The sequence below is a fragment of the Sinocyclocheilus anshuiensis genome, unplaced genomic scaffold (assembly GCF_001515605.1).
Source record: "Sinocyclocheilus anshuiensis isolate Anshui unplaced genomic scaffold, SAMN03320099.WGS_v1.1 scaffold1962, whole genome shotgun sequence".
In the NCBI taxonomy this organism is placed as follows: Eukaryota; Metazoa; Chordata; class Actinopteri; order Cypriniformes; family Cyprinidae; genus Sinocyclocheilus; species Sinocyclocheilus anshuiensis.
The window spans coordinates 34,347-61,522 of NW_015544290.1; the positions used below are offsets into that span (position 1 = coordinate 34,347).

Here is a 27,176-nt window from a genome sequence, read left to right on the forward strand (position 1 = left end):
CGGTTCATTTGAATCAGTGAGTTGTCGACTCGAGAACAGCTGCAATCGGATCATTCCAATTCGTGAATGAATTGTTTGGTGCGATTTGCGAACAGATTTAACGGGTTCATTGAAAAGAATCAGTTCGTTCATGAATTTTCTGAACCTGAAGCTTCTGCGTCTCGGAGCACGTGATATATTATAAGGAGTAATGAGAAGTTTTATGAAATGTAGTGAAGTAAAAGTTACTCAAAATAAAACTACTCCAGTAAAGTACAGATACTTGAAAAATTTACTTAAGTACAGTAACGAAGTAAAACTACTCCGTTACTGTCCACCACTGACTGTTTGTTGTTGATCTAGAATCTCTCGTCTCATATCTGCTGTTCACGTCTCCATAGCTGTCCTCATGTCAACACAGTGCAGCTATGAATGCTGGGAATGAAGCTAGCCTGTCTGTCTCTCACCTGCCTGTCTGTCTCTATCTCACCTGTCTGTCTGTCTGTCTGTCTGTCTGTCTGTCTCTATCTCACCTGCCTGCCTGTCTGTCTGTCTCTCACCTGTCTGTCTGTCTCTATCTCACCTGTCTGTCTGTCTGTATCTCACCTGTCTGTCTCTCCTGTCTGTCGCTATCTCACCTGTCTGTCTGTCTCTACCTCAACTGTCTGTCTGTCGCTATCTCAGCTGTCTGTCTGTCTGTCTGTCTGTCTGTCTCTCACCCTCACCTGTCTGTTGCTATCTCACCTGTCTGTCTGTCTCTCTGTCTCTCACCTGTCTGTCTGTCTGTCTCTGTCTCTCACCTGTCTGTCTGTCTCTATCTCACCTGTCTGTCTGTCTCTATCTCACCTGTCTGTCTGTCTCTATCTCACCTGTTTGTCTGTCTGTCTGTCTCTATCTCACCTGTCTGTCTGACTGTCTGTCTCTCACCTGTCTGTCTGTCTGTCTCTATCTCACCTGTCTGTCTGTCTGTCTGTCTCTCACCTGTCTGTCTGTCTCTCACCTTTCTGTCTGTCTGTCTGTCTCTATCTCACCTGTCTGTCTGTCTGTCTGTCTGTCTCTATCTCACCTGTCTGTCTGTATGTCTCTCACCTGTCTGTCTGTCTCTATCTCGCCTGTCTGTCTGTCTGTCTCTCACCTTTCTGTCTGTCTGTCTGTCTCTATCTCACCTGTCTGTCTAACTGTCTGTCTCTCACCTGTCTGTCTGTCTCTATTTCACCTGTCTGTCTGTATGTCTCTCACCTGTCTGTCTGTCTCTATCTCGCCTGTCTGACTGTCTGTCTCTCACCTGTCTGTCTGTCTCTACCTCGCCTGTCTGTCTGTCTCTATCTCACCTGTCTGTCTGTCTGTCTGTCTGTCTCTATCTCACCTGTCTGTCTGTCTGTCTGTCTGTCTCTATCTCACCTGTCTGTCTGTCTGTCTGTCTGTCTCTATCTCACCTGTCTGTCTGTCTGTCTGTCTGTCTCTATCTCACCTGTCTGTCTGTCTGTCTGTCTGTCTCTATCTCACCTGTCTGTCTGTCTGTCTGTCTGTCTCTATCTCACCTGTCTGTCTGTCTGTCTGTCTGTCTCTGTCTCACACCTGTCTGTCTGTCTCTACCTCACCTGTCTGTCTGTCTCTACCTCGCCTGTCTGTCTGTCTCTATCTCACCTGTCTGTCTGTATGTCTCTGACCTGTCTGTCTGTCTCTATCTCGCCTGTCTGACTGTCTGTCTCTCACCTTTCTGTCTGTCTGTCTCTCACCTGTCTGTCTGTCTGTTTCTATCTCACCTGTCTGTCTGTCTGTCTGTCTCTCACCTGTCTGTCTGTCTCTCTCTCACCTGTCTGTCTGTCTGTTTCTATCTCACCTGTCTGTCTGACTGTCTGTCTCTCACCTGTCTGTCTGTCTCTATCGCACCTGTCTGTCTGTACATCTCTAACCTGTCTGTCTGTCTGCAGGTGGTGCTGAAGAACGCTCACATGGCCGTCGGCTCACTGACCATCAATGAGGAGAGGTCAGAGGTCATTGATTTCTCCGTGCCCTTCATAGAGACGGGCATCAGTGTCATGGTGTCTCGGAGCAATGGCACCGTGTCTCCGTCTGCATTCCTCGGTGAGCCGCTCTCCTCTGTCCGTCTCTTGCGCTCCGCTGTCTGTATCTGTTAACATGTGTGTCTGTTCTCCGTCCACAGAGCCGTTCAGCGCAGACGTCTGGATCATGATGTTCGTCATGCTGCTGCTGGTTTGTGCCATCGCCGTGTTCATCTTCGAATACTTCAGTCCCGTGGGCTACAATCGCCGTCTCATCGACGGCAGAGGTACAGAGCCATTCATTATTGATCGTAATTTCCAAACTTTAATGCCATGCAGTTCTTCTGTAGTTTTGCTCATGGCTCATGTCACACAGCCTTTCCATTGGTGGAGTCACTTGTGTTGTGCTTCTGTGCTTTCAGAGGCTGGAGGTCCGTCGTTCACCGTCGGAAAGGCCATCTGGCTGCTCTGGGGTTTGGTCTTCAATAACTCTGTGCCAGTGCAGAACCCCAGAGGAACCACCAGCAAGATCATGGTGTCCGTCTGGGCCTTCTTTGCTGTGATTTTCTTGGCCAGCTATACTGCTAACCTGGCCGCTTTTATGATCCAGGAAGAGTACGTGGACCAGGTGTCGGGCCTCAGCGACAAAAAGGTGCTCTAATAGACGATACAGCTGTACTTCTTCAGGTAGAGTGGATATTCTGATTTCTGGTCAGTCTGTCTGTCCGCTCACCTTTGTGCTGTTGGTTTGTCCTCAGTTTCAGAGACCCAACGACTTCTCCCCGCCGTTTCGCTTCGGGACGGTGCCCAACGGCAGCACCGAGAGAAACATCCGCAATAACTATAGAGAGATGCACTCCTACATGGTCAAATTCCACCAGCGCAATGTGAATGAAGCGCTGTACAGTCTGAAATCAGGGTGAGACGCTTATCTGACGTGCCTCTCGATCAGTCATTAATCAAAATGGCAACACTTTAAGAGATCTCCCTCAATAAACTCCTAGCTTGCTGCTTATTAATAGTTAGTAGTGGTTAAGATCAGGTGTGAGGATGAAGGGATCTACGATAAGATCGTACAGAATAAGACAAGTGCTGGTAAGATGAGTCACAATGAGCACATTTTCAAAAATGAGTTCACATCCTCCATTAGAATACCTTCAAAATGACGATGTGTGATTTGTTGGAATCTGACAGAGCTACAGCTGTTTGAAGTTGATGGAGTCAGCAAAGTCAATTCTGAGAGAAATCGAGTTAAAGTTTTCTGAAGATTCCAAAGCAAATCACAGAGCAACGTTTCGTCTTTTCCTCCACTTCTTTTCTTAATAATAATTACTGTATTAATAGTTACAATGTAGCTGTTTTTTGTTTTATCTTATCTTTATTAGAACACATGCAAAAAAACTGTAGAACAAATATAAGAAAGAAACAAATAATGCAATAATACAAATAGGCCTTTTTTATTTTAGGCCTACATCTAAACAAAAGCATTCGAGTAAGAAATACAAATAATCAAATGTAAAAATCACTTTGATGTGTTTATTACAAATAAATTGATTATCAAACCTACAAAAGCAGTTCAATTAACTTAAATACATTAATTCTGTGTATATGTGTATACTAGAATGGAAGCTTAAATTAGTCTTGCACTCTATTCATTTACAAACTGCTTGTTTTCTTTAAAAAAAAAAAACACTAGCTTCTCTAATCTTTTTCTATTCTAGCTGTTTTCTTTTTATTTATTATATAATTGTTTTAAAACCTTGCTATGTGTACTGCATTAAGCTAACTGAGACTTGTTATAGCACTTGCATATCATTGCTCTTTTGTTGATTTTGATTGCTTCTATTGTCCTCATTTGTAAGTCGCTTTGGATAAAAGCATTTGCTAAATGACTAAATTCTCGGGGTGGTTGCTAGGGTGTTGCTATGTGGTTGCTAGGTTACTTCGGGTGGTTACTAGGTTAGTTGCTATGGTACCTGGGGTGGTAGCTAGGGTGTTGCTATGCGGTTGCTAGGGTACCCTGGGTGGCAGTTGCTAAGGTACTCTGTGTGGTTGCTAAGGTGTTGCTCTGTGGTTGCCAGGGTACCCAGGGTGGTTGCTAAGGAGTTGCTAGGGTACCTGGGAGAAGTTGCTAGGGTGTTGCTATGCTGTCGAGAAGCGAGTGGAGAAAAGGTACTCCTCACGGAAAACGTACAAAAAGAACATTTTAGATGTTTCATTACTATTTGGAACATTGGGATCGCTAGTCGAGGGCTTAATGAGCTCATTTTTATGAAAACCTCAAATTTGACTAAAATTGACATTTTTTTTCCCACTATTTTTGTGCGTGTAGCTCAAAATTAGCCCTTGCACATTCACACTCATTTTGCGTGTTTTAGAAGTACTAAAAATGGCCACTATGCAACTAATTCATAGCGGTCATTAAAATGAAGTGTTAGCATGAAGACATCATCTGTGCGTGTTCTGAATGCGTGTGCTGTCTTGAATGGCAGGAAGCTGGATGCCTTCATCTACGACGCGGCGGTGCTGAACTACATGGCGGGCAGAGATGAGGGCTGTAAGCTGGTCACCATCGGCTCCGGGAAAGTGTTCGCTTCCACCGGCTATGGCATCGCCATCCAGAAAGAGTCGGGCTGGAAAAGACAGGTGGACCTCGCCATCCTGCAGCTCTTTGGAGACGGTACTGCTCATGTTGAGTCATTCACATCAGATGAACAGTCATCTGTCAGCTTGCTCACTAGTCATAATAACCCAGCAGCTTTGAATTACCTCAGCCTTTGTTTCAAATACAAACCAAACTCATTGTTGTAACAGACCCAGTGTGTAGGAGCATTTCATCACCTTTTATAACGTGTGTGTGTGTGTGTGTCTCAGGTGATATGGAGGAGTTCGAGGCGCTCTGGCTCACTGGGATCTGCCACCATGAGAAGAATGAAGTGATGAGCAGTCAGCTGGACGTGGACAATATGGCGGGTGTGTTCTACATGCTGGGTGCTGCCATGGCTCTGTCGCTCATCACCTTCATCGCTGAGCACGTCTTCTACTGGCACCTGCGCTTCTGCTTCATGGGCGTGTGTTCTGGGAAACCAGGGCTCACCTTCACCATCAGCAGGGTAATTCTGTCCCGACAGACACACCTCAGAAAAACACAGCGTCGCAGTAGGGCTGGACAATCATTCAGTATCAATATATACTAACTAATCTCCATACAATTACTTTCAGTTACGGTGATATGATTTTTAAACACATTTCCCATATTTCAATCAATTTGCAATTTCAATAAGACTGTCTCCAGCAACATGTTTTTGTTGTTGCTTACTCTTTTTCTGTTTTCTGCAGCAAGCCTTTTCATGTTCTTTTTTTTCTCGTCCTGGCTGAAGCACTTTTGTTTCAATCTATAAGAATAATCAGCCTATGTTATAGTATAAATGTAAGATATTACTATTAATAAGGTGAGTCTGAGAGTCTTACGTTTATTTGACGCTGATTTCACATTTCTTGTTGGCATGAAGGCTAGATACAAATAAATGGTGATCATTCATTTGTTTGCACCATTATTATTTCTAAAATATTATAGAAATATTGTGATATAGAATGTAATTTATTCCAGTGATCAAAGCTGAAATTTCAGCATCATTACTCCAGTCACATGATCCTTCAGAAATCATTCCAATATTCAGATTTGCTGCTCAAAAAATATTTATTATTATTATTATTATTATTATTATGTTGAAAACAGTTGAGTAGAATTTTTTCAGGTTTCTTTGATGAATAGAAAGTTCAGAAGAACAGCATTTATCTGAAATAGCAATCTTTTGTAACATTATAAATGTCTTTATCATCACTTTTGATCAATTTAAAGCATCCTTGCGAAATACAAGTATTAATTTATATAATTTCTTTCCCCTCAAAAAAAAAAAAAATTATACTGACTCCAAGCTTGGTATAGTGTATAATGTTACAAAAGCATTTTATGTTTAAATGCTGATCTTTGGATCTTTATATTCATCAAAGAATCCTAAAAAAATGTACTCAACTGTTTTAAATATTGATAAGCGGCAAATCAGCATATTAGAATGATTTCTGAAGATCATGTGACACTGAAGACTGGAGTACTGATGCTGAAAATTCAGCTTTGATCACAGAAGTAAATTAGAGTTTAACAGATATTCACATAGAAAACAGTTATTCTTAATAATTTTTGCTGTACTTTGGATCAAATAAATGCAGGCTTTGGTGAGCAGAAGAGACTTCTTTAAAAAACATTAAAAATCTTACTGTTCAAAAACTTGTAACTGGTAGTGTACATTTTGGCGATATCGTCCAGCCCTACTTTGGAGTACTGCACAATACAGTTTCAAGAGGCTGTCTGAACACTGAAAGGTCTCTCTCTTCCTCTCTCAGGAGATTTACAGCTGCATTCACGGAGTAGAAATCGAAGATAAGAGTTCAGCGCTCAATTCGCCCTCGGCTACCATGAACAACACACACTCGAATATCCTGCGTCTGCTGCGCACCGCCAAGAACATGGCATCCCTCTCCGGGGTCAACGGCTCCCCGCACAGTGCGCTGGACTTCATCCGCCGAGAGTCCTCTGTGTATGACACCAGCGAGCACCGCCGCAGCCTGGCCGGACACTCGGACTGCAAGGCCCCCTACCTGCCCGACGACAACATGTTCAGCGACTACATCAGCGAGGTGGAGCGCACCTTCGGCAACCTGCACCTGAAGGACAGCAACCTGTACCAGGACCACTACTTGCACCACCACGGGGGCTCCATGCTGGGGCTGACGGGCCCCAACCGGCCCCACAGCCTGGGCTCCAGCAGTTCTCTGGAGGGCGGCATGTTTGACTGCGACAGCCTTGGCGGCGGCGTAGCCCCCGTCTTCACCACACAGCCACGCTCTGCACTAACGCACAGGAACATGAGTAAATTCGACCTGCTGCAGAGCCAGACTCCTCCGTCTGGGCCGGGATTGAAGCAGGGACTGGCCGACCTGTACGGGAAGTTCTCCTTTAAAGGTGGAGATTCCAGTTCGGGATACATCGCAGGGCACGACCGGTTCTGCGGCGGAGCCGACGATGGAAACATCCGCTCTGACGTGTCTGACATTTCCACTCATACCGTCACCTACGGCAATCTGGAGGGCAATGCTAAGAAACGCAAGCAGTATAGAGACAGCTTGAAGAAGCGTCCAGCGTCGGCAAAGTCCCGCAGGGAACTCGACGAGATCGAGCTGGGTTACCGCCGCCGCCAGCATCACCACCACCACCACCACGGGCACCGCTCGGCTTCGCCTCCATCCGAGCGCAAACGAGGTGTGAGCTCGACCTCATATCTGCTACAGGACAAGGAAAGCCTGAGGGATTTCTACCTGGATCAGTTCCGGCCCAAGAAAGGCATCCCACAGTGGGAGCATGTGGATCTCACCGATGGCCCCGGCGGTGGCGGCGGAGCAGGAGGCAACTGCACCAGTTTGCTGTCTGTAGACGACTTCCTAAAGAGCAAACCCAAGAAACTGGAGAGCGGCGACCGGGAATGTCGCAGCTGTCGGGCCAGCAGCGCAGGCAGCAAACACGGAGCCGGAGTTCTGCACGTCGGAAGCGGCTGCGTGGCATTGGGAGCCGCAGGAAGAGTCGGAAGCAGCCGTCCCAGTTCTGCCACTTGCATGCGTTGCGAAGCCTGCAAGAAGTCCGGAAACCTGTACGACATCAGCGAGGACAGTAACCACCTGCTGGAGCAACTGGGAGGCAGTAGAGGCCAGACGCCATTGCAGCGCCGCAGGGCCTTCAGCGGGAAGCCGCTACGCCGGCAACACTCCTACGACGCATTCGTAGACCTGCAGAGAGAAGAGTTAACTGGGATGGGCGCACCGCCTATGTTATGTGCAGCACCGCCGCCGCGCAGCGTCAGCCTCAAAGAGCGGGAGCGCTGCACGGACGCCTCCTTCGCACACATATTCGAGTGTCCCGAGCAGGATACGGAGAGAGACCCGCTGTTCTACGAGAGGGGCGCAGGATCGCCGTTTGGGTTGCAGAACACGCCCCATCGGCGCTCGGTGGGAGAGAGGGATCTGAGAGACAGAGGACTCCTGGAGGGGCCTGTTCACGCTTTATCTAAATCCCTCTATCCCGACCGAACCGACCACAACCCATTCATCCCTACGTTCGGAGACGACCAGTGTCTGCTGCACGGTGCCAAGTCCTACTACGTCACCCAGCAGCAGTCGCAGCACGGGGATTTGCTCAGCCCCATGGGCTTCCCTGCGGAGCTGTGCATGGGGAACCACCACACCAGCAAGCTCAGCCTCGGCCCGCCTCGGCCGTTCACCGGCAGCAATGGACACGTGTACGAGAAGCTCTCTAGCATAGAGTCTGACGTGTGAGAACGAGTCCAGATCTTAGCAGGACACGCAGAACTCGAGAAAACTGAAAATGTCATTTCCTGTGAAGTTCACGCTTGCACCGTTGGGTTCATCTCCACGAGCTGGTGAGAAGAACGAGAGCACATCCATCTGCCACGTCAGATGGCCACCAGAACAGCCCAGCCCAGTCCTGTACTCTTGTCTTTTGTGAAGATACAATCATGAAAGCATAATAAATGCTCATTGATTTTTTTTTTAAACAGGGTAATAACTGTACCTCAGAGACGCTGCATCAACCTAACGCATCCATGGCAACAGCCTCTCCCATGCTGTTTACTGCCGTGAAACACGCGTGCATTCATGAAAGTGCACAAGACTCTGTTTTATGCCGTCATTTATATTCGAGTCTCTACTGCCGTGATATTTCATATCCAACGAGAAATCGTGTTGATACGCCATCGGTTATGCTCACGTGACTCTCGCTCAGAAGCTGAGAAACGAGGGAGATGAAATAACAGTATCAACACCTCTCTTTGTTTTGGTTGTAAATACATTTCTCTTTATATAAGCCGACAAGGTCTACCTTTAATATAGCTTTTTCAAGTATAACCAAAATAAAGATAAAAACAGAACAAAATAACAAAAACATAAAATATGCAAAATTTAGCAAAAGCATTATAACTCATGATAAGTGATATTTTAAGCGATAGTTTGCTTTTTAAATCCATGTTTATTACTTAATTCTGATAGTTTACCGCCTCCTAACCGGCTTCATTTTAAGGATTTACCTTTGCAGCGTAACAGAGCTGAGCAGTGCTGTCGTGGACATGTTTAGTTTACTCGATTAGTGTACCGATTACTCCTTGCTAAGTTTCTCTTAAATTGTGTTTAGACGTCTGGTCGCCTGCTGGAGAAGGTTTCCAGGTTTTCTCTCTCTCACACACACACACACACACACACAGGTTTGCGTAGCTATGTAAATGAGGACATAATTGCTATAAACTCACCCAAACCCTAAAACGTTGAAAAAGAAGCATTTACGTTATTTATGTATTTGTACCTTTCGTGGATGTTTACAGAAGGTGGTTTTGTCAGATTTAGCGAACAATCGGCCTCAAATTGTCCTCAAAGTGTAGCTAAGTAAACACACACACACACACAGATCTCCAGCATCCGTCACAGAGTGTGTTTAATGATCTGAAGCAGGGCTTTGAACCCTTCCCAAGGACTGACTGACTTTGTAAAGCTGATTAGTAAACTGCTAGAGTGTGATGTTTTTAATTGTAACGCTATTGTGAGGTCCCGTCCTCGCTTTAGGTCTGCCGCAGAATAACCTTACATCTCCTCTTGTATTGTTTCTGCAGTTAGAGTAACTCTAACCACGTCTTTAAACTTTTTTATTTTTAGGGCATTACTATTATTATTATTATTATTATTATTATATCAAAGCGTTTTAGGGTGTTTTCTTCTCGTATGTTGAAGCCGGCGGCGTTCCCGTTATAGCGCAGTAATCTATGTTTGAGTTTTCCTAAAAACGTATTTATTTTAGATTCAAACACACACACACACACAGAGTTCCCTACGACTCCCATGCTTATAGCTTGAGCTCTATATGCTTGAAAATCACATTTTCTTGTGCTCATAGAGGAATACGCCTATTACGCATAGCTGTAGTTATAATTTTTCTAGTGTATTCACAATATATAAGCAACTTTTAATGTTCTGTTGACTACTATATTCTCATTATTCTAAGGTAAGTATAGCTGGTTTGAAGTATTCTACAGGTAAGAAGTGCCCTGTTGTTATTCACATCGCTACGGTACAAACTCCATCTGTTATTTTCTCCACACGATCGATGAATTCGTCGCTCGTCAGGTGTGCGTGTGCGTGTGCGAGACTCTGACTTCTATGTTAAATACTCTTGTTGCTATGGCACTGCCATGGTGTTACAATGCTGTTCCCATGGTAACTGCAGTGCAAGAGGATGCGGGCTGAATGAGTGAATTGTTTCACTATGGAATAAGAACTACATCCACTTTGATATGTTACTGAAATTTTTGTCATTTACATCTCTGAAATGATTCTCAAGTGAAAACATGTACAGATTGTGTATATAATAATGAGAGAATTCCTCCTTTTGTATGACAATATGAACACAAACCTCTATGAGACTTTAACAGTGAGCGAGTGTTTTGATGATGATGATGATGATGGATCAGAATTCTTTCACATGCTGAATAAAGTGAATTAAAATAAACTCTTGAGTCTGTCTGCCTGCTGCTCATCTCTCTCTGCACTCTAGTGTGTGCTCATCTCCTATGTACTGTACTCTCTATGTACTGTACTACACTGTCACATAATCTGCTGCACTACATTTTCTCTATGCATGGAATACCTTAAACTTGTGTAGTGTACAAACGATGCGTGGTATCCCATGATGAAATGTTCCCGATGTTCAGCTTCATTCTAGTATGCAAGTTCAAGACAAATGATTGTGAATTTAAGCACGGACAAGAACACAAAGCTGCTAAAGTGCCTCATCAGTAAAGGCTCGCAGCTGACTGAATGCAGCAGTTTCTATCTAGTATGCAGTATGGAGTACTGACAGTGTGAACAGTGCGATAGGTTTTCTAGCGTTAGCGTGCAGTGAGATGCTAAACTACACATGAAGAAGCACTCAGCTCGACTGTAATCTATTATTCCTCACACATCCGCTTTCCTCTTATTCATTTCTCACTCACGTAGGAGAAAGAGGCATATGAAATATTGATAGACACAGAGAGAGACAGGCAGCGGAGGGAGGGACAGGAAAGGACTTCCAAACAATAAAAGAGCAGAGAGCGAGAGAGACTTGGGGCTGATAGCAGTACGGATGATAGGAGCGCCGCTCGTTCTTGTTGACTGTGCTGCTGCTGTTTAATGAACCTCTCAACACCCCCACAGTCCCACAATCCTTTGTGAAGTTGCGGCTCACTCTTATTAATGGTTGCCTAGCAACAGAGCGGTGCGCAAGGGGTGGGGGGTAAGAAGATAATCATCTGAAGCTCCGCCCACTACACTGACTCACACCAGCAAACTTTCCTGAGGAATTAAACTGCAGCGCCACTCATGCTAATAACACACAAAATTACCACCCTAGCTCCGCACACGCTAATAACACACAAAATTACCACAGCAGCGCAGCACATGCTAATAGCATACAAAATTACCACCCTAGCTCCGCACATGCTAATAACACACAAAATTACCACCCTAGCTCCGCACACGCTAATAACACACAAAATTACCACAGCAGCGCAGCACATGCTAATAGCATACAAAATTACCACCCTAGCTCCGCACATGCTAATAACACACAAAATTACCACCCTAGCTCCGCACATGCTAATAACACACAAAATTACCACCCTAGCTCCGCACACGCTAATAACACACAAAATTACCACAGCAGCGCAGCACATGCTAATACAAAATCTCCACTTCCAGTTGCAGTGATGTGTGTGTGTGTGTGTGTGTGTGTGTGTGTGTGAGAGAGAGTGTGTGTGTGTTTCAAAATGTTGCCTTTTTTCCAAACTTTACACACAAATCCAAGAACTGCACACAAAATGCCTCTCATCTCTTGCAAAATTAAGCGCTACATTCAAAATATCACAAACACATCTCAAAAGCAAACATTTGCAAACACCGTTGCCATAATATTAATTCCTGTTAGATTTTGGTGTGTTACATAGAGAATAGTGTGCTGTGTTTTGCAAAAAGTGTTTTCTGAAATTGAAAACCGAGTCAAAGGCAGAGAATTAGTGTCTGGTTTTGCAGATCTGCTGTGTGCTTCTGCAGTTTCAGAAAGGCCAGTAAAGATTCTGTGTGTAGGGTTTGTGGTGCGGCTCCGCCCTCGTGTGGCGGCAGCAGGAACTGCAGCACAGCACACATCTGTTAGGGTTAGGCATAGCTACATTTTCCCTCTAAATTACACAAAAACGGAAAAACATTGATGAGCTAGCCAGCCAAGCAGCACAGCCGCCCGCCTGTAGAAGATGGAGAGAAGTGCCTAGCAGTGCAGAGATGACATGCCAATCACACTGCTAGCTGCAATCGTTCAGTAAAACTACTAAACAGTACAATTCACTTCATTTATGATACGCATTGTTATTAGTTTGTTCCAATTATTGCTGACCAGTCAGGAACACTGTAAGCATTTAAACAGTAGGGCAGGGCATTATGTGTTAAGTTTACAGATATTTCCTGTTACTTGTGGATTATTGTGATGTTTTTATCAGCTCTCATTCTGACGGCACCCATTCACTGCAGAGCATCCATTGCTGAGACACTGATGCAATGCTACATTTCTCCAAACCTGATGAAGACACAAACTCATCCTGATGGTGAGTGCACTTTATTTTATTATTATTTCTTGGTAAACAGGTATTATATGGGTGTGGCCACAATAAGTCACATGTTTGTCATGTCCAAAATCCATTGGCTATTGAACATTTTTGGCAACAATCAAAGCCTTGATGTAGAGTTTCGAACGGATGTGTGGCCTGTAAGCGATGCGCACTTAGGCCGCTGTGATGCAGTTGCTATGGCAACCGTGATGGAAACCGCAGGGCATCTATCGCCACAGGAGCGGAGCGCGGGGTCATTATTGCGGCGCGGGGGGCTGGGAAGCGTCATGTGACCCCAGCTGTTATAAAATCAACCGTAACCGATCGGCGCGACCGGAGCGTCTCCAGTACGACCCATCCAACCGGTCGCCGCGCTCACCAGCCAATCAGAGCGGCCCACCAGATACGCCTTCGAAGAGTTAATCAGCAGCATCTGTGCAGCACACTAATCCAAGTACACTACTACAGGTGCAAATGCTGCTTTACGCTCTCCTCCAGACACCTTCTGCGCGGTTAGTGTGTAGTGTGTAGTGTGTAGTGCGCTGCGTCGCGTCGCGTCAGACGCGTGTGAGGGATGGATGCGGCGCGCGCGTGAGGGGGGCGGGAGCGCGTGGACCGCTCGAGCTCCTCTCGTTCGCTTCCTGACGCGAGAAAGACAAAAGAATAAGAAAAACACAAGAACGGCAGAAGAGGAACGGACTGGTGCTCGCGGAATCTCAAGGCCCGCTCGGTTCCGTGAGGAGAGAGCCGCGGCTCGGTGCAGGCGGAGCGGCGGAGCGCAGAACTCGAGGCCGGGGATCAGACGGGCCTGTCCGGTAAAGAAAAACATCGCGTTATCAGGCGTCTGTGATGGTTTATTGTGGCGTTTCTGTACGTTTCCAGCATCAGTCATCAGTGCGTGCGTGATTTCTCCCCTCAGAGTCGAGCTTGTTTTCTGTCACCGAATGCGATGTGTGACGCGTTTGTTGTAAATCCAGCGTTTCTGCGCGAATCTGAGCCGTGCTAACGGCTAATGCTAACGTGCTGCTGTGATGGAGGCTGTTTGATTTCTAGATTGTTCCGAGTCTGTATCATGTCGGAGCTCCATCATTATTAATAACAGATTTAGATTTCGCCTCGTGAACGCACACTCACACACAGTGATAGTCTCGCTGCAAACTCAACGTTATCATCATCATGGTTGTTGTTTGTTATTGTTTTTTTTTTTTTAGCATTTCAGCCTGATTACACTGTAGAGCATCATCATCTGTGTCCTCTCTCTCTCTCTCCTCTCTCTCCTGTCTCTCTCTCTCACTCACACACACACACACACACACTCACACTCACACACCATGGGCCGGTATGAGATTCTGACGGTATGATAACCTTTTATGTTACCTTTTTAATGTTATTTTTAAATGTCTGGGTAAAAAAACTACTTTTTTTCCACTGAACAAATTTTATTTTTAAGAAACATATAGAACATTTTGGAACCGTAAACATGTCAGGCTAAATAATTAGTATAAATAATTAAATTCTTCTTAATTAAATGCAGTCACTTAAGTGAGCCTAAACCTGCAGCTCAATAATCAAAAACTCACTCACTCACTCACTCACTCACACTCACACAGACACTCACTCACTCACTCACTCACTCTGACACACACACACAGGCACGGGCCGCAGCGATTTAGCTCTTGATCTTGCGTTTGAAAAACACTATCTGCTTTAATCCGACGGAAATTGAATGGAATCATCAGGGAATGTCAATAAAAACCCCAACCATAACAGTCGTCCATATTTAGGGAACTATGAAAGCCACTGAATTATTTCCTCATATATATATATATATATATATATATATATATATATATTAGGCATGGGCCGGTATGAGATTCTGACGGTATGATAACCTTTTATGTTACCTTTTTAATGTTATTTTTAAATGTCTGGGTAAAAAAACTACTTTTTTTCCACTGAACAAATTTTATTTTTAAGAAACATATAGAACATTTTGGAACCGTAAACATGTCAGGCTAAATAATTAGTATAAATAATTAAATTCTTCTTAATTAAATGCAGTCACTTAAGTGAGCCTAAACCTGCAGCTCAATAATCAAAAATATAATCAAAACATAATTTCTATAAAAAAATTTATAAAAAATGCATGCATAAACCTGCAGCTCAACAAGGTTTTTGGAGACATGCTCGCTTTCTACACATTCCTCTTTCAGTCCAAGTTATGATGCAGGAATGTTCAGCTTTCCCGGATTAAGTTTGGAGCTATGGTTTGGAGCGGTGAGGTACGAGGATGTGTGCACATACACACATCAGGAAAGAGAGAGCGCGAGTGTCTCACACACACACACACCGTCGTCGTGTGTCACTCAGAGCTGTGGCTTCGTTTAAAAATATTCTCTTGGACGAAATAGACCAAAAGCAAGAATTGCTGTGTCTAAAATGCTAGTCAATTAATATTAACTTAAGCTGATCAAATCAATATGTTTGCAGTCGTGCTGATATTTGGAGAAAAAAACTATATCATATGATATGAAAATACAAGATGTAAAAGTCATTTTTGCCCTCTTATCTTGAATTTTGGGGTAACTCTAAATGTATTTTAATAGACTAAATCACACAGTGAACTCGTGTGCACATAATCACATTGTATCTGCAAAATGAGCATAAAGAGGTTCTTGACTTGAAGTGTGTTGAATGATCTGAAGTGAGTTAGTTTTATTGTACAGTATTCAGTTTGGCACGATCTCTTTGTACTTCACATGTTGCTGGATAAAGTGAAGCTGCCCAGTCTTAAAGTCTTAGGCCAGCGTCTTTGTGTTTTTCTGGTCCTTCAGCTGTTGTAGACTTTTTGCATGTCTCGCTTAGTTAGCACACCTGATTCAGATAACCAGCTCGTTAGAAGAGAGCTACGTGCATGAACTGTGTTCCAATTGACATGCTCCCTACACAGTGTTCTTTGCTCCCTACTCCCTGAGCAAGGGAAATCCGTTGACGGCGATTGCAGGGAGGGTGGGACGTTCGCTTTCAGTGCTATCAGGCTAAAGTTAGCATTTTCCAAGATCTCCTACTGCACCTTTAATGTTTGGATGTAGACTCACTACAGACGAATAGCCTTTAGACTAAGTGTACTTGGGATGTTATTTGGTGGTTAAAAATATGAATGTAACACTAAAGTAAAGTTCTCATTTAAATATGTGCTGTTTTCCCTCTGTTTTCAGAACATCTTCCTGATTCCAGAGAGAGAAAGACGCTATCATATTGAGAGGATCGGATTAAAAGAGCAACTGGATGGCATGGACTGACCGCAGAAAACCTGAAGCTAGGACCAGCTACACTGAAAAACACCTTACAGTAACAGGCAAGGATTGGACGATCAATGAAAACAACAAGCTTGCTGGACTGAATAACTAACATGGGAAAAGACAAATGTTTGGATACCGCTGGAAAAAAATAGTTGGCAAAGATCTTCGTGAAACCTGGCTTGAGCGCGTGCCGAAAATCCCTGCTACACAGAAAATATGAAAAAAAGTCATGATCTTGAAGTATTGATCTTTCTCGAGCTATTTGCAGTGTCAGTGAATACATGTGCCAACTGGAGAAAGATTTTTGTTTGTTTGTCTGTTGCAAACCTGTTACTGAACTATTATAATTCTACTGCATGGCTGCTTTCCACATCCGATCACACAGTTACCAAATGGCAAGGAGATGTTTCACACTACAGTATCAAAATTCTCTTAATGAAACTTAATTGAGTTGCTATTTTGGTGGAGTATTTTTACCTCTTGGCTAATAGACATTTTGTGATAACACTAAACCTTCATTCATCATCTTTTTACAGAGATCTTTGGATCTAGTGCCAAACCACGCAGTGGCAATTGTGACACCGTTTCTGTGAATGAATGTGCAGCTGCTGCATTCACTTTGTTTTTACGTTTTAACTCAAGCAGCAAATTGAATCTCCTGGCTTTCTAAATCTCACTTACGACATTTGCTGGGGCCTCCTATATTGCTGCTACAGATGTGAGTTTAGATTTCTAATACTAAGCATTCCAGTTTGCCATTTGGATCCTTTTGATAAGAAGGGTTGCTGATAGCAGCATTTGGAAAAACTCTACACACAAAAATGCAGAACTTTCCCAACAGTCCAGTCCCTCTTCACCCAGGGTTTAGCCGGGGAGGAAGTGTCGTCGGTTCCCCGTATCAACCCCACCCTTCGGACCTTCAGATATCTCCCAGAAACTCAGAGGACTATGCGACCATACAGCAAGCTCAACCTACCCTGCAGAGCCATGGTCTGCACCTGCGGAGCCAACAGCATCTTCTACACGCTCCTCCTATACACGGCTATGGATCCAGAAGAACAACTGGAGAGATGACGCAGGGAAACACTCACAGTGGAGGAGGAGGGAACTCTTACCGTAAGGACATTGTAGATTATTATTTTTCGGTGTGTGGACGAGAAAGAAGCAGAAGAGGCGGAGCAGCGTATGGCGCGGGATTTAGATACTCAGACGTGGATGGACATGTGCCTCATCAGTACCACTTATCTGGTTCAGGGTCATCCTCTGGAATGATTTCTCCCTACTCTATGGATTATGGCTCCAGGAGTGCGTCTGCAGTTGGGGATAGTAATAGCAGTGGCGCTGGTTCATTTTCTCCTTCCCAGCAATACAGTCTGGCTCATACTGCTTCAGTACAATCAGGTGCTCAGATGCATCAGCGGCAGCATGGTCAGAAATATCAAGGATTGCACCAAGATCAGCATCAGCGGACATACCAGCTTTCTGGAAACAGAATACCCCCTCAGTTTGGATACTACGCCCCCCTTAATGCAACCTCAGACTCTGCTGGAATGTATAACTCTCCACCGCAAAGATACGACACGAGCAGCAGCAACACGGATGCCAAAATGAATAACTCTCCCACTCAGTCTAATCCAAATACTCATACAAGTTCGTCTGCTTCAAACAGCTCTGAGAATATGGGACAAAGCTACACATCGTCGGCATATTCGCCACAATCTCAGTCCCTTCACAAGCATGCCCCCCATTCCCAGCGTCCCTCTCAGCTCAGCACTGGTGCAGGTTATGACCTCTCCCTCAAAATGCAGCACCAGGGACACTTGCACACCAAACTGCCCCATTCCTCTGTGTCCTCCAGCCCTGCTCTGCCTTCATACCCCTCTCAAGACCTTGCCAAATCACCTATGCACTCCCAAAGTCAAGAGGCTCACATTCATCAGAACTTCAGTCCCATATCTAATCCCTCTCCTACTCCGTCTGCCGTACAGTCTCCGAGCTGCAGCTCCTCTTCGTCTCCACTAATGGGGAGTTCTGAAGGAAACAGTGCCGCTTCTCATCTGCAGCCATCGTCACACCCCTCTGTTTCAAATGTTCGCAGCAGCCAAAACCATGGACGTCTTCTGCAGGCCGTACCTCAGCTAAGCCCCACTCCCAATTCAAATAGCAGCATTAGTAGTTGTGGTAGCGGTGTAGGCACTAAAGCAGCTATTTTGAACCACGGTGCAAGGATTGGTCATGCTGCCGTGAGTCAGAACCGAATGGGACTAAGTCTTCGGGGCGGTCCAGGGAAAGATGGCTCCCTGTACGCTCATGACAAACTCTTGCAGGACCCTGGTCTAAATAGTCTCAATGCTCTGACCTCTCAAGTGGAGAATCTACCTAATATAGTGCAGCACATGCTTCTAACAGACACTGTGCTGCCCCTGAAGAAAAGCAGAGACAGTGCACATCACCTTCAGATGCAGCAAGGATCTCAGTCTTTACCTGGCAACCAAAACAAGTCTGTAAATTCCAGCGCCAGCAGTCAGACCTCAGTGAATGAAGAGAGTTCTGAGATGCTGGAAGCAAAAGGGCATCAACAAGTAGAACGTAATAGAAATAGGCAGGCAAGTGGAACAAGCAACGAATCTGAGCCACAAAGCTACCCATTATCACAGAGTCAGATGCCGTCGGAAGCGAGTCAACAAGTATTGGATCTCCAGGTCAACACTGGAGTCATTTCAACAGCTTCAAAACAACCGTCTCAAGCAAAGACACCAGAAACCCTGACTCCCTCCTCCTCTTCACCACCATCAGTTCATCCTTCTGCAGAACCCAGCCCAAAACGACCAGTATATCCCCCTGCTCCACCATCTCCTATTCACTCAGCACATCCAAACTGTGTGGCAGAAAAAGACCTTTGTAATGATGATGATAGTGGAACGAAGGTATGCCAGATCAAAATGATAAAAGAAGAAAGCGAAGTTGAAAATGCAGATCCTTCCTGTGATAGAGAGAATTCAGAGGACAGACGGTCAGTCCCTCCCACAAAGGATGAAGCAGAGACCGTTGCACAGCAATTTGAAAATCTGAGTAAAAATGTGAATGTATCCGAGAAACATAATGTTGGGGGTGTTGGGGTTATTGTCTCTGCTCGATCTGAAGTGAATACTGAATCAAGCAAGCACACAGGAGCCAGATCTCCATGTTATGGTGTTTCTCGTCACTCAAACAAACACAGCAATCTTGGGGACCAACGTGATGTGAATGTCTTAAGAGAGACTAGAAATCGCAATGGAGAAGGGGAGATGTGCATGGAAACATATGTGTCACAGTATGATATTTCCCCTAAACAAGAATTTGGCCAAAACTCTCAACCCTCTATTCAGTCTCATCCGGCATTGTTTAAATACAGTAATCCTGAGGTACATTATAATGCTGCAAAGAGCAAAGGAAAGTTAGGACTAGCGAGTAGTATGGGCACAAATAGATGCCAGAGTTATCATCAGCTGCAGGCCAGCTATGGGTCTATTGGCAGGAAAGAGATTGGGGTTTTTGCTATGGAAGGGGGGAGGGCTATCGTCTCAAGAAGTCAGGATAGCAGTTCTCAGTTTCAGCAATCGTTTCCAAGTCTTTTGCAAGAAGTGCTCCAGGGTCATCACTTAGATAAACGCTATGGCCGTCCCGACCAGACATCTAGTGTTCACCAACAACCTCAAGATACATCGCAGCACCGTTATCAAACTAGACTACCTTACAGTATGGTTGAAAATTTGAGTTCACATGCAATGGGCTCTCAAACACTTATAAGTGGACTTAATATCAAGTTCAGTCAAATGGCCTCTGGAAAACCACCAAATTCAAGTCAAAATCAGGGACCAGATAATGATATTGTTTTAGGCCCTCCTCGCCCCTCTTGGGATTCTGAAGCACATAAGCCCAATGTGACTCATGGGATCTCTTTAGAACTAGGCAAAACCAGTCTGTCTCCCAGCCAGTCCTCCCACATGCAGCAGTCTTTAGATCTCACAACAGGAGTCCCTTCAAAGCACATTAACTTGGCTGACTATTCTTTGCAGCACAGAAAACCATCCAGATATGGTACTTCTTCTTCTGCTGTGGAACAATTGCTTTTACAGAAAGCTGAGCCATTGGCATGTGGTGTAGGTCCTATCAGTCACACCCAATCTCAGACATCCTCAGGAAGGCGCTCAGTAATCTGTGATGTGTCCCCTTCTCGACGAACAACACCAGAAAGAGAGAGAGGACACTCTGGGACCTCTGGACCCTCTGTCATTCAGCAGCCATTTTCTTCATCTGGATCAAATGAGCAAGAAGGTTGCAAGGAAGAAATAAAAGCAAAGAAAGCACAAAACAAGGAGGACTCATCAAAGACAGAAACTGCAGGTCAGAACACAGATGGTTACTGCAGCACCCCAACGAGTAAGGAATCTAATAAGCCCCTTCATCCCCCTGTAGATGTTGATTCTGATATAGAAAAGACCAGCAGTGCCAAAGGCAACAGTGAAGCCACCAGCAACCTGCCATATCTTTTGCAAATGTCCTCAAATCCCTTGTCCTCACCACCAAGGCACCAGTCTTTCTCGCAGGCTGTTGATGCTTTCAGAGCATATGGTTTCAGTGACACCATGGATGGACCAGAAATGATCTCCCTTTCTTCACCTCATCAACCATTCCACACAGTGTCAGCATATTCTAGAACCACACCATCTACTAACAAGTTACAAATGTTTCCACAGAGTTTACCTCCTCACAAGAGACCCGACTGGACTCCTGACAGACAAAGGCTAAGAGGACTGGATAGGCACGTTCCTCAGAGACTTCCTGAACAGAAGTGTAAATCCCAAGCTTCAAGTGATATTCTGCCTAGTCAGCATCACCTATCTCGACAGCACTCTTATCCCGGTTCACACTTTGACATGAAAATGTGGGACACTTATCCTGAAAGAGTGGGAGCTGGACAACCCACTACAGTCCCTCATGAGCATGTAGGTTCTCAGCCAGTCACAAATGCTGGCTCCAAACATGGAGAAGAGGACATTTCAGATAAGAGTGCAGATGACACGGCCAGATCTTTCCACTCACTGGCTCCAGTTGGTGCTGTTAGCCCTGCTGGGCACACTGGTAAGACTACCCAAGGGATTCAGCAGGGGCAGAGAGCAACCAAAACTGGAGCATCGGCTGAAACCAACCCTTTAATCATGAGAAGGAGAGTTAGATCTTTTATTTCTCCTATTCCAGCTAAGAGGCAGCATCAGGATGTTCCAGGTCAGCGACCAGGATCAGCTTATCACTCCCCACTATCTCAATCCCACTCTGATTCTAGACTTGCAACCAACAATTGTTCTGGCAGTACTGATACTCAGCCAAAATTGCCATCTCCCAAAACACAGTATTCTATATTCAGTGCTAATTCACCTCCTCAGTCCAGAGCAAAGTTTCTGCCCCCAAGGAAGGGTCATGGTCTAAAACTTGAGGCAATTGTGCGGAAAATTACTCCCAGTGTGAAAAAAAATGACTTCAACAATAGTCACGTGGAATCTGACTTCTCTGAGGTATCTCATTACACCTCTGATAGGCCAGACCCTGAGGATGGTACATCGTTTTCTAGTGTTCCTCAAGGAGAGGAGGCATGCTTATCTTACCTTGATGATTGTCATACTTTAGATGATCTTATGCCATACAGAGCAGTTGAAGATGCAGTCTCCTGTGATTCTCAGACCCTCAAACCAAATGCAACAGCTTCTAGTACTAGTGTCCTCAGAAGTTTGCCAAAAGATTTTGACTTTGGATTAGGTGCTGCTGGATCTTCAGGGTCATTGGGTGAAAGTGATAAGGATGATTTTACTTTGTTAGGACCCCTTCCACCAGCTCCTCCATTACCTTGTCCTGTACAGGGATCCCCTCCATCTTCTTCTGCATTGTCTGACATACAGCAGTTCACAAACACTTATCAACAGCTGGAAACCCGACGAGGTGAGCAGTCGGCTGCTAACCTGCTGAGACAGAAACTTCAAGAGACTGGCATGGGCTTTGATGATTACCCAGGTGGGGATTACTATGGGACCACCACTGGCCATAGTCAGAGCCCTGGGCACCACCTTCTGTCCAGAGCTGCTCAGCACCAGATGACTTCTCTCAGGTTGACCAGTTCAGAGTCTAAAACATCAGACAACTCTATCCCCAAAGGTTATTTTCCATCAGGTAAGAAAAAAGGTCGCCCAGTGGGCAGTGTGAATAAGCAGAAACGTGCCCAAGCACAAATTCAGAATGCATCAACAAGCATACCTGCGGATTCTCTTCCCTCACCCACAGCTGAAGCTCAGTCTGTCCCAATCCCAGACACTGCAAGTGAAGTGCCCAAAGTATCAACACCACCTGACCAGAAACCCTGTCCATCTTTGACACCTCCTGCTCAAACCCAGGTGATGAAAGTGGATGTAGAGAGCGAGGAGACCCAGCCGGAGTTAGATGTGAAGCCTGCTAGACATAGACAGAAAAAGGGAAAAGAGGACAATGAGACTCCTGGTGATCAGAGAAGGAGAAGAAGAGGGATGGCTTCCAAAGAGAAGCTGGACACTCAGGCGAGCAGTAGGGGAAATATCAGCCCATGTGGAATATTCTCAGATGCCAGGAATAATGTTTTTGCTCCTTACATACATGTGGAGAAAAAGATAACAGAGATTGGGGCTGTCTGTACAATCGTTAACGCAGATGATGAAAAATCAAAAGGTGGAGACAAAGCTGGTCACTTGGCGGTTGATGGCCCATTAAATACCCCTGTGTCATCTCAACTTGTGAGAAAAGAAAAGGAAAATGAAAAAACAAAAGAAAACTGGGTTTCAGAGCCAGTTGATTCTGCCTTGCAGTCAGGGAAGATACTTCCTACGTCTGGATATGTTCTGCCAGGACCTGTGATATCAGAGACTGGACACACTGGTCGCCTCCTATGCTGCCTTTGCCAGAAATGGGCCAACTACAAACATCTCGGGGATCTCTATGGTCCTTTTTACCCAGCTGAGTATGCAGCCAAGCTCCCTAAGAATCAACCTCAAGTGCGACAAACCTTGTCCTACCATGGGGCAGCTACCACAGGTTTCAGTATGACATCCATTCCGACAGAAACGACTCCCCAGGATACGAGATTACAGGACCCTCAGAATGTCAAGTCATGTACAGATAGTGATTGCACAGTAAGTCAGGCAACAAACCCAACGTCCCCAGCCACCACCATTGGCATTGTCTCTCCCAGCATGGGTGAAGAAATGCCTTTCCAGAACATTAAGATGAGCAGCTCCACCCCAAAGGTAACGGCTCACACCTGGGATCCGGCTGGAGAACTGACAAGCGGGCTGGGCACATCAAAAGCTCAAGAACTGGATGGTGAAATCATGCTGAAGCATTTGCACGTCGAAAATACACAGCAAAGGCCCCAGCACAGAAAACTGACTTCCCGTCCACGCTTCAAACGAAGACATAAGTCCAGTGAAGATTTACCTCGAACTGTCCCTATCAACAGCAAAGCCTCCCTGCCCTTCCAGCCCCCGCCACCCAGCCTGGACTTTCTGGGCACCATGTCCCAACTGGCCCAGCTCCCACTCGTGCCTCTGGACCCCGAGGAGCTGTGGGTGCACGAGGGCTGCATCGTTTGGACCAGTGGCGTATACCTGGTCAATGGGAGACTGTATGGCCTTCAGGAGGCACTAGATGGTGCTAGAGATACAGTAAGTGGAAAGCGCTGCAGTTTGTTGGCTTGCTGTATTGTGTGAAAATTAGTGCTGTCAGAATTAACGTGTTAAAACTTGCAATTTATTTTTTCAGTTTTAACGGCATTAAAAATATTTAACGCAGGGGTAGGGCTTGGGTTGGCCACCCACTCACAACTGCTGCTTCTGTCTCTTTTATTTTTTTTTCTGGACAAGAATTGCGTTTATTTAAAAACCAATTTTCCTGTCCTGTCAGCCGTTATACTGCGCTCGTAGCGCATGCTCTTTCAATCGCACGCATGAATGTGCTGGCGCGCTGTATATCATTTCATATTAAAGCGCAATAATATATAAAAGGTAAAGACTTGTGAGAAAATACGATGCGTATCAGATCCGTGTCACGTTCAGCAGTGGCAGCTCTTAAAGTGATAGTAGCCAAATAACGAGCTGCTGTGATGTCTGTTCTTCAAAGAACAAAAGAGGAAATCAATAACTTTTGTATCTTTAAGGATTCATCTATATTTAATTTAGAATTTAGTATGTTTAACTTGATTCGATTTCTGTATATTTCTTACTTGCTGAAGGGCACAGGTAGCTAAATATGACATTTATTATAATGGGTTTATGGGAAGATTGTTTTAAGTTAACTTAAATTAGAAGTTGTTATTTTTTAAAACTCTAATAAATGTTAAAATTGATAGCTCTCATTTATACTGTAAAGTTGGATGGCTAATTGTTAAATATTAGGTGAAAATATTTTTCAAAGAGACATCGGTATTATTGGTATCAGTGATACGCGCCTTTAGTCATAAAAAAGATGCCACTAAACAAATATTTTAAAGTATACTGTCTTTGTTGTTTCTACATTAATTTGGATATTGAGAAATTATTGCAATATGAAAGTATATTTAAAAACTCTGTTAGGTAAGATTAATCGTGATTAATTTCAGAAAAAAAAAAAACCTGTGATTAGTTAATTATTTTTTAATCGATTGACAGCACTAGTGAAAATACGTGACTTGTCTGAAGTATAGGGAAAGTGTTGTTTATTTTACCCGTAATGCTTCTGACATTTGCACTCCTCAGAGCTGCTCTCATTGTGAGACGGTGGGCTCCACACTTGGCTGCTACAGTAAAGGCTGCACGCTGAGCTACCACTACCTTTGTGCCATAGAAGCAGGTGAGACGTGGCATCACTTGTCTTTAATAAAGCAAAAACCACGTTGTGAGTGACTGACAACCAGTGCTAAATCCTTCTTTTGCTAACCTCAAATCTAGATTGCTCTCTAAATGAAGACAACTTTTCTCTGAGGTGTCCGAAGCACAAGGTAAGAGAACAAGACTTCACATCTAATGACAGTGTTTTACTGAACAAATGGCTCTTTCTTTAAATAAATTCAAGTAGAACTAAAATTTTCTTGGGGATAAAAATCTACCTCAGCTTATGCTCTAAACTATAAGGAGCCCTTTTACATTACTACAAGGTTACAATTAACAACAGAGCCCAAACTTAAATTCAATTGCTCTTTATTTTTAGATTTAATAAACACTCAAATTACAGTCATGTTAGATACTTCCAAAACGGTTGCAACAGAGATGGAAGTGCCTTGTTCTGTTCTAAAGCAGGGGGGGGTCCAATACTTTTGTCCATGTCTGCATTTAAAGTCACAGCAGACCAGTCAAGTTCTTCCACACTGACTCAATCAATCATTTCTTTTTCATTTCATATTAAAGCGCAATAATATATAAAAGGTAAAGACTTGTGAGAAAATACGATGCGTATCAGATCCGTGTCACGTTCAGCAGTGGCAGCTCTTAAAGTGATAGTAGCCAAATAACGAGCTGCTGTGATGTCTGTTCTTCAAAGAACAAAAGAGGAAATCAATAACTTTTGTATCTTTAAGGATTCATCTATATTTAATTTAGAATTTAGTATGTTTAACTTGATTCGATTTCTGTATATTTCTTACTTGCTGAAGGGCACAGGTAGCTAAATATGACATTTATTATAATGGGTTTATGGGAAGATTGTTTTAAGTTAACTTAAATTAGAAGTTGTTATTTTTTAAAACTCTAATAAATGTTAAAATTGATAGCTCTCATTTATACTGTAAAGTTGGATGGCTAATTGTTAAATATTAGGTGAAAATATTTTTCAAAGAGACATCGGTATTATTGGTATCAGTGATACGCGCCTTTAGTCATAAAAAAGATGCCACTAAACAAATATTTTAAAGTATACTGTCTTTGTTGTTTCTACATTAATTTGGATATTGAGAAATTATTGCAATATGAAAGTATATTTAAAAACTCTGTTAGGTAAGATTAATCGTGATTAATTTCAGAAAAAAAAAAAACCTGTGATTAGTTAATTATTTTTTAATCGATTGACAGCACTAGTGAAAATACGTGACTTGTCTGAAGTATAGGGAAAGTGTTGTTTATTTTACCCGTAATGCTTCTGACATTTGCACTCCTCAGAGCTGCTCTCATTGTGAGACGGTGGGCTCCACACTTGGCTGCTACAGTAAAGGCTGCACGCTGAGCTACCACTACCTTTGTGCCATAGAAGCAGGTGAGACGTGGCATCACTTGTCTTTAATAAAGCAAAAACCACGTTGTGAGTGACTGACAACCAGTGCTAAATCCTTCTTTTGCTAACCTCAAATCTAGATTGCTCTCTAAATGAAGACAACTTTTCTCTGAGGTGTCCGAAGCACAAGGTAAGAGAACAAGACTTCACATCTAATGTGGAAAAGTCAAGAAGCACCAAGATGGATATTTAGGAGGCGTTTTTATTTTTCATGGAGCCTAAATGTATATCGTAGTTTCTGCGAGATGGTAGCACTAAAAAAAAAACAAATCCAGGTACTAGGGGTGTAACGATATACAAACATGACGGTTCAGTACGTACCTCGGTTTTGACGTCACAGTTTGGTATGGTTTCGATACTAAAATCTTAATGTTTAAGCATATAATGATATTTTAGGGAATTGTGTGCATCTGATTTTATAGCAACAGCTTGCTATCAGCACTGGCTGAATCAATCATTTCTTTTTGAACCTTGCCTTATACACAGAGCCATTGCCATGTTAGAATAGAAAAGGGTCCTGTCCAAACTGTTGCTGTAAAATTAGAAGCACACAATTCCTTAGAATAGCATTATATGCTCAAACATTAAGATTCATACTCATGGAAAGTACTAAAGTAGTCAAACCTGTTGAATAGAAGGGGTGCCAGTACTTTTGGCAATATAGTGTATCAAAAAATTCTTGAATGACTGAAGATATTATGATACTATTATAATCACAATTTTGTTAGTTTTTGCTTAAAACGAGCAAAAATATCTGCCAGTGGGGTAAGAAACCTAATCTTGTTTTAAGATGATTTTTCTTACCCCATTGGCAGATTCTGACCCCCCCCCCCACCCCC

General features: G+C 44.0%; 3 protein-coding genes across 4 annotated transcripts in view; 2 read left to right on the plus strand and 1 right to left on the minus strand.

The window, feature by feature from the left end:
• The window catches only part of LOC107698059 (glutamate receptor ionotropic, NMDA 2B-like), a 30,930-nt gene extending 22,288 nt beyond the window's left edge, over window positions 1-8,642 (plus strand). The window contains exons 9-15 of the mRNA XM_016498977.1: window positions 1,914-2,067; window positions 2,147-2,272; window positions 2,408-2,637; window positions 2,744-2,904; window positions 4,478-4,665; window positions 4,860-5,098; window positions 6,390-8,642. Coding sequence (XP_016354463.1) covers window positions 1,914-2,067; window positions 2,147-2,272; window positions 2,408-2,637; window positions 2,744-2,904; window positions 4,478-4,665; window positions 4,860-5,098; window positions 6,390-8,372 — 3,081 coding nt within the window. The 3' untranslated portion in view covers window positions 8,373-8,642. The remainder of the gene's footprint in view (window positions 1-1,913; window positions 2,068-2,146; window positions 2,273-2,407; window positions 2,638-2,743; window positions 2,905-4,477; window positions 4,666-4,859; window positions 5,099-6,389) is intronic.
• Window positions 8,643-11,836: 3,194 nt separating this feature from the next.
• Window positions 11,837-27,176, minus strand: part of emp1 (epithelial membrane protein 1) — a 27,967-nt gene continuing 12,627 nt past the window's right edge. The window contains exon 6 of the mRNA XM_016498983.1: window positions 11,837-11,871. The gene's annotated coding sequence lies outside the window, so the exon portion shown is untranslated. The remainder of the gene's footprint in view (window positions 11,872-27,176) is intronic.
• LOC107698065 (transcription factor 20-like) overlaps window positions 13,178-27,176 on the plus strand; it is a 14,896-nt gene continuing 897 nt past the window's right edge. The window contains exons 1-4 of one of the 2 annotated variants that reach the window (XM_016498980.1): window positions 13,178-13,551; window positions 15,955-23,762; window positions 24,831-24,924; window positions 25,023-25,072. In XM_016498980.1, coding sequence (XP_016354466.1) covers window positions 16,860-23,762; window positions 24,831-24,924; window positions 25,023-25,072 — 7,047 coding nt within the window. In that variant the 5' untranslated portion in view covers window positions 13,178-13,551; window positions 15,955-16,859. The remainder of the gene's footprint in view (window positions 13,552-15,954; window positions 23,763-24,830; window positions 24,925-25,022; window positions 25,073-27,176) is intronic. The other variant, XM_016498981.1, reaches the window with a different exon arrangement.